We start from the raw sequence: 7,177 nt of genomic DNA on the forward strand, positions 1-7,177 counted from the left end.
GAGAAGAAGGGCGGAAATGGTGGGGGAAAGGGAGAGAGGCAAACCATGAGAGACTCTTGAATGCTGACAAAAACTGAGGACTGATGGATGTGGGGGGGAGGGGGGATGGGCATGGAGGAGGGCACTTTGGGGATGAGCACTGAGTGTTATGTGGAAACTAATTTGACAATAAACTATTTGTAAAAAAAAAAATAAACAAATAAATAAAATAAAAATAAAAAAATAAAAAAAACAGGGTAAACTATTATTCTCATAATGAATAGAACTGAAATTGTGAGAGACTGAATTAATTATCAGACTTTTAAAAATCCTCTGGTTTTAATTAGTAATTAGAAAGGGAAAGGGTGGGGGTTGGTATCATTTTGCTTGAAGAAATAAAGAGGGGAATGCTATTATAAAGAGGCACAACACTTTTATGCAAGTGTATCCATAAGTAGAAAAGTGGATTAAAGTACTCTTAAAATGAAATGGAATAACACATTATCACTACTCAACATACAATCTAAATTTTTGTTTAAGGGAATCAAAATCAAGGATAACAGAGAAAACCTGTGACTAAATGCTGTTGCCTACATACAATCAATCCTACCTATTCTCTGTCTCCAGTTCATTCTTGCGTAGATTTGCATCATCCAGAAGACTCTGCAATAAGGCAATTTTTTCATTGTCTGAACCCTCTTGGTTAATTTTTAACATTTTATTCTCATGCTGAAGACGAATAAGTTTCTCCCTGAAAGAACAAAAAAACTGATTATGTAGTACACCGATACAATACTGTTACCAAAATCCAGCTACTCACAATTAAGATTTAACACACAGAACAGAAATGAAAAATAAAATACTGCAAAGAATTTAGCTCTTGTAATTTGCTAAGACATTACATTTAGGTCTTCAATACTTTTTTTTTTAGAATGGATAATCTGAATGTAACAGCATCTCCAAACATTATGATTGTAATGAAAGATACCTCAAAATTCGATTTCCTTTTTGGTTTAAATAGCTGTGAGTGCATTTATGTGCTTGTTTTTCAGTTCTCACCAAAAAACATAACCTCTAATGCTATGCTCTTGAACTATCAATCATTGGTGTCAAGATATAATATTCAACGAAGAAAGCCCTCAAGATATGCAGTCCACGCATTCCTATAAATATGTGAAGCTGTATTCCTGTTAACAAGCCACGTTCTCAGAACTGCATCTGCTATTCATACTTAAGTTTGCACAATCTTTTCAAACCATTAAATATTATACTTTAGTGATAAACAGAATAAATGCCATGTTAAACAATATACTGTAGATGAATTGCTATTTAATCAATGCACAATTATTTGGAATTTGTATCAATTTTGAGCTTTGATGTGTTAGCAGTGATCAGCTTTATTAGTGATTTCCTTAGGATTAATACCTAGAAAAGTAATTTGACAAGTCTGTCAAATTGCTCAAAAGAAAGGTTGTACCACCACAAGAAAAAAAAGAATTGTAATTATGTGTGGTGATGAATGTTAACTGAACTTACTGTGATCATTTCACAATACAGACATATATCAAATCATTAGGCTGTACACCTAAAACTAATACAGTGTTACATTTCATCTCTTTTACCATTTCATTTTCTTGATGATCGCTCTTCTAGAGACAATACATTTGACTTTATGTTGAGTCATACTCAAAAAAGCCATTTTATTTGTTGAATTTTTATCATTGTTCCTTTTCCTCAGGTTAAAAATCCAACTGCATAATCTAAACGCTTCCTCAAATTTGTGGGTTTTTTTTTTTAAATATGTAGCCCTGTATTTAGAAGCATTCATAGATAACAAATGATCACTCATTCTACAAATTTTATTGGTCCAATAATAAAGTGCATCAGAAGGTAGAAAAGTAAAAGGCATACAAGATGCTTTCAGTGTTGGTGCACACATTCTCCTTTTGTTTGTCCTCCTTAAATAAATGCCAACAATAAACATTGTCTTCATTTATTCAACAACTGAATGCCAACTGTAACTTTCCAAGTTTATGAAACCCTTATACAATCATTATTTCATTTAATGCCACCCAAAGATTTTATGAATAATCAAGGCCAGTGTCAATTTTAAAAGGGGGCAAACAGTCCCCAAGAAGGTAAAAGCAATATTCAGGATTAATCACTCTTCTTCTGCCAGACACTTGGTGCCTCTCCTCTAATTTTTCATTCTTACACATCAAGGCAGGCATATATTGAAAGAAACAGAAGTTTAAAAATGCTATCACTGGGGCGCTTGGGTGGCTCCGTCAGTTAGGCATCCAACTTTGGCTCAAGTCATGATCTCACGGTTCATGCGTTCAAGCCCCACGTTGGGCTCTGTGCTGACAGCTTAGAGTTTGGAGCCTGCTTCAGATTCCGTGTCTCCCTCTCTCTCTCCCTCTGCCCCTTCCCCGCTCTCTGTCTTAAGAATAAACATTAAAAATAAATTTTTTTAAAAAAATGCTATCACTAAATAAAAACTAGAAGTTAGTATTGAGGGAAGAGTAGTAGAGATGGGAAGATACATCTTTCTACTATATCTTTCCCAGACCATTTCATCTTAGTGACTAATTATTTTGCAGACTGTTGGGTAGGCATACCTTTGTTTTTAAGCCAAGTGGTTTCACTGCTAAATGTCTGTTAAGAACCCCCAAGTACAAATACGTTAGTTTGCTGTGAATGTGTGAAATACTGTCCTACCCAAGTGGGACAATGTCTCCTGGGCCAATTGAAGAAAGCTTCTAACAGACTGAAAACATGGACATTTAATATTGAGTTCATGTTGAAATTAGTAATAATCTGTAAGAAACTGATCCTCTTTATATTGTAGAGGAGTAAGTTTCCTCCAGGAATATTGTGCATTATGACTGAATTTCATGATCTCCTTACCTGATTTCAGGTGTAACAATCTCTGCTGCCAGACTATCCGAAGATTCTTGACTTCCCAAAGGCATTAACCCTACAAATACACAAACATGGGCGCAAGGTTTAAGAGAGAATATATTGATCTCCTTTAGTTTCTATATGAAACACTACTTTGAGCATTAATTTTGATATCTAAAATCTTTGTTTTAGTCAAGAAAAAGACCTTATCACAGTTGCCTTACATTATTATTATCATTTTAACAATTTTTAAGAGAGGCAATAACTACATTCACTACGCTGTGGAATCATCACCACTATTCCCAAACTTCTTACCCAAAACCACAAATTTTGTGTCCATTAAGCAATAACTCCCCATTCCTTTCTCTTTTAGCTCCTCATAACCTTTATTCTATTTTCTGTCTGTCTCAATGAATTTGCCCATTCTACATACCTCATATAAGTAGAATCTTACCAATATTCATCCTTTTGTGTCTACTTCACTTAGCATAATGTTTTGAAAACTCCATATGCAGAATTTATCAGAACTTCATTCCTTTTCATAGCCAAGTTATATTTCATATATACATACACACACACAATTTTCTTTATTCATTCGTCTGTTGAGGTATATTTAGGTTGTTTCCATTTTTGGCTACAGTGAATAATGTTGTTATGAACACTAGTAAACCAGTATCTGCTTGAGTCCTTGCTTTGAATTATTTGGGATATTTACTTAGAAACGGAATTGCTGGATCATGTGGTAATTTTATGGTTAACTTTCTGAAGAACCACCAAACTCTTCCACCACTGGCTTCCCATTTTACATTCTTAACAGCAATGCACAAGAGTTCCAATTTCTCCACATGACTCCTAACACTTATTTTCCTTTCTCTTTTTTTTTTTTGGTAATAGCCATCTAAATGGAGGTAAACTATCTCATGGTTTTGATTTGCATTTCTCTAATGACTTTGATATTGAGCATCTTCTCATATGCTTTTTTGCCATTTGTATATCTTCTCCGGAGAAATTATCTATTCAAGTCCTTTACCCATTTGTGAGCTTAGCTGTTTTTTCTTGTTGAGTTGTATAAGTTCTTTATATATCCTGGATATCAATCACCTATTGAGTATACATATATGATTTACAAATATTTTCTCCCCGTTTTATGGGATGCTTTTCACTCTGTTAGAAGTGTTCTCTGATGCACAGAAGTTTTAATTTTGATAAAGATCAATTTTTTCATTTGATGTTTTAGCTTTTGATATCAATTCCAAGAAATCACTGCCAAATCCAAAGTCATGGCAATTTTCCTGTTTTATAGGATTAGCCCTTACATTAGGTCTTTTACCCTTTTTGAGTCCATTTTTAAAAATATGTGTTTAGAGGGGTGCCTGGGTGGCTCAAGTCGGTTGAGCCTCTGACTCTGGCTCAGGTCTTGATATCAAGGTCTGTGGGTTTAAGCCTCGCATCCAGGTTTGTGCTGACAGCTCAGAGCCTGGAGCTGCTTCAGATTCTCTGTCTCCCTCTCTCTCTGACCTTCCCCCACTCATGCTCTGTCTGTCTCTCGCTCTCTCAAAAATAAATAAACATTAATTAAAATTAAAAAAAAAATACGTGTTTGGACATAGATATCCAGTTTTTCTAGCACAGTATATTGAAAAGACTTTCCTTTCCTTCCCTGAATGGTTTTGACACTGTTGTTGAAAATCATGGGGCGCCTGGGTGACTCAGCTGGTTAAGCGTCCGACTTTGACTCAGGTCATGATCTCACGGTTTGTGAGTTCGAGCCCAGTGTCGGGCTCTGTGCTGACAGTCAGATTCTGTGTCTCCCTCTCTCTGACCCTCCCCTGCTCACACTGTCTCTCTCTCTCCCAGAAATAAAGAAAATATTAAAAGAAAAAAAATTTTTAAATAAAAAAAAAAGAAAACCAAGTGACCACATATGGAAGGGTTTATTTCTTGGCTTTTTATTCTATTCCGCTGGTCTATATGTCTGTTCTTATGTCTATACCACACTACTTTGATTGTTTCCTTTATATTAAGTTTTGAAATAATTAGATGAATTCTCCAACTTTTTTCTTTTTCAAGACTGTTTTGGCTATCCAGGGTCCCTTGAGATTCTATATTAATTTTAGAATAGGTTTTTCTATTCCTGTAAAAAATGTCAACAATATATTAATAAGGACTGCACTGAATCTGTAGATTGTTTTTGGTAGTGGTGTATTATCATCTCAACAAGTTTTGCAGTTTTCAGGGTGCAAGTCTTTGCCTCTTTGTTAAATTTATTCCCAAGTAGTTTATTCTTTTTGATCCTGGTATATAAAAATTATTTTCTTAACTTCCTTTCTGAATTTTTCATTATTAGTGTTTACATATATGTTTTTGCTGCTGATGTAACTGACCTGCATCCTACAACTTTGCTGAATTCATTTTACTGGTTCTAACAGATGTTTTTTGTGATCATGGCATCTGGAAAGATAGTTTTAGTTCTTTCTTTCCAATTTAGATTAAAACATTTTTTTGTCTAATTGGTCTAGTTAGAACTTGCTGGTCTATGTTCAACTGAAGTATAGAAGTGGTGGCAATTGGTAGTCTTGCTTCTGACTCTAGAGCAAAAGCTTTTAGTCTTGCATCGAGTATGATGTGAACTGTGGGTTTTTCACATACAGCCTTTATCATGTTGTAGAAGTTCTCTTTCTAGCTCTCTTCCTAATTTACTGAAGTTTTTTATGAGTTTCTTTTTAAACAATGAAATGGTGGGGCACCTGGGTGGCTCAGTCGGTTAAGCATCCGACTTCGGCTCAGGTCATGATTTCATGGTTCATGAGTTCAAGCCCTGTGTTGGCTCTGTGCTCACAGCTCAGAGCCTGCTTCAGATTCTGTGTCTCCATCTCTCTCTTCCCCTCCCCCGCTCATGCTCTGTCTCTCAAAAATAAATAAATGTAAAAAAAATTTAAAAAAAAAAAAGCATGGAAGCAACCTAAATTTCCATCAACTGATAAATGGATAAATTGTGATATATAAATATATATGAATCATAAGAATAAAATCTTGCCATTTTTATACGATGCAATCTTGACAGCATTATGCTAAGTGAAATAACTCAAAGAAAGACAAATATTGTGTGATCTCACTTATGTGGACTCTAAAAACAAAACAAAACAAAACAAAACACACCAAAAAAACCAAGCCACAGACACAGAGAACAGACTGGTGGTTGCCAGAGGTGGGTGGGGGTGGGGTGGGCAAAATGGGTGAAATGGGTGAAAGGGTCAAAAGGTAAAAACTTCCAGATAGAAAACAAATTAAGTCACACAGATATAATGTACAGCATGGTGACAACAGTAGTACTATACTGCATACAGAAAGTTGTTGAGAGTAGATTTTAAAAGTTCTCATCGCAAGAAAACAAAGTTTGTAACTGGGTATGTTGACGAATGTTAATTAGACTTTGCATGGTGATCATTTCACAATAAACACCAATATCAAATCAGTAGGTTGTACACTTGAAACTAACACAATGTTATATCAATTATGCCTTAAATAAAAAACTGAAAAAAAGAGAAAGATACATAACTGTCTTTAGCCAGCCCTGGTTAACTTGGAATAGAGAAAAAAACTGGTGTCTGACATGCTTTCACATTAAGGAAGATAGTGGTGATGAGAACACAATTAAATGGCTGTAAGGCGGGCTGTGTGAGCTGGAAAATGAGGCCAGAAGAGAACTGATCCAAAGAAACAGAAACAACAGACAGGGAGTTAAAGGTGAAATGCGGTAGGCAGAAGGAATGAAGAGGAGAGAAAATGGAGGGTGTAGTCAGAGGAGAGGAAGAATTCTAGTTTGGTGTAACTGAAAAGCCAAGGGCTGGTTACTGGAGTGGGGGTGAACAAAGTGTGAAGCTGCACAAGTCACCGTTCAGGCCATCTGCCAGCATGATGACAAAAGTGGAAGGGACTAACTTCGAGCTAAGTCTGCTCCTTCCCTGTGAGAAGAGCAGAGTTCTACTTTGTCCGGAAGTCCCATAGTACACTGATCTCCACTTCACATCTTAGGCAGGGGAAAAAAACCAATCACTAACTAAAAAACTTTCTAAAGTTTGACTTTTATTTATTAAAAGAAAAAATTTTTGTAAGTGTTTTATTTATTTCTGAGAGAGAGAGAGAGAGAGAGAGGCCGCGTGAGCAGGGGAGGGTCAGAGGGAGAGGGAGATACAGAATCTGATGCAGGCTCCAGGCTCTGAGCTGGCTGTCAGCAGAGAGCACAACGCGGGGCTCGACCCAGGAACCATGAGATCATGACCTGAGCCGAAGT

The 7,177-nt window shown here is 36.0% G+C and overlaps 1 protein-coding gene across 1 annotated transcript in view; it reads right to left on the reverse strand.

Annotated features, from left to right (window-relative positions):
- HOOK3 (hook microtubule tethering protein 3) overlaps positions 1-7,177 on the reverse strand; it is a 112,554-nt gene that overhangs the window by 30,763 nt on the left and 74,614 nt on the right. Inside the window, exons 15-16 of the mRNA XM_077773056.1 lie at positions 2,890-2,959; positions 590-730 (exon numbers count right to left, since the gene is read on the reverse strand). Coding sequence (XP_077629182.1) covers positions 590-730; positions 2,890-2,959 — 211 coding nt within the window. The remainder of the gene's footprint in view (positions 1-589; positions 731-2,889; positions 2,960-7,177) is intronic.

The sequence above is a fragment of the Crocuta crocuta genome, unplaced genomic scaffold, assembly GCF_008692635.1.
Source record: "Crocuta crocuta isolate KB4526 unplaced genomic scaffold, BGI_CrCroc_1.0 scaffold177, whole genome shotgun sequence".
Taxonomy (NCBI): Eukaryota; Metazoa; Chordata; class Mammalia; order Carnivora; family Hyaenidae; genus Crocuta; species Crocuta crocuta.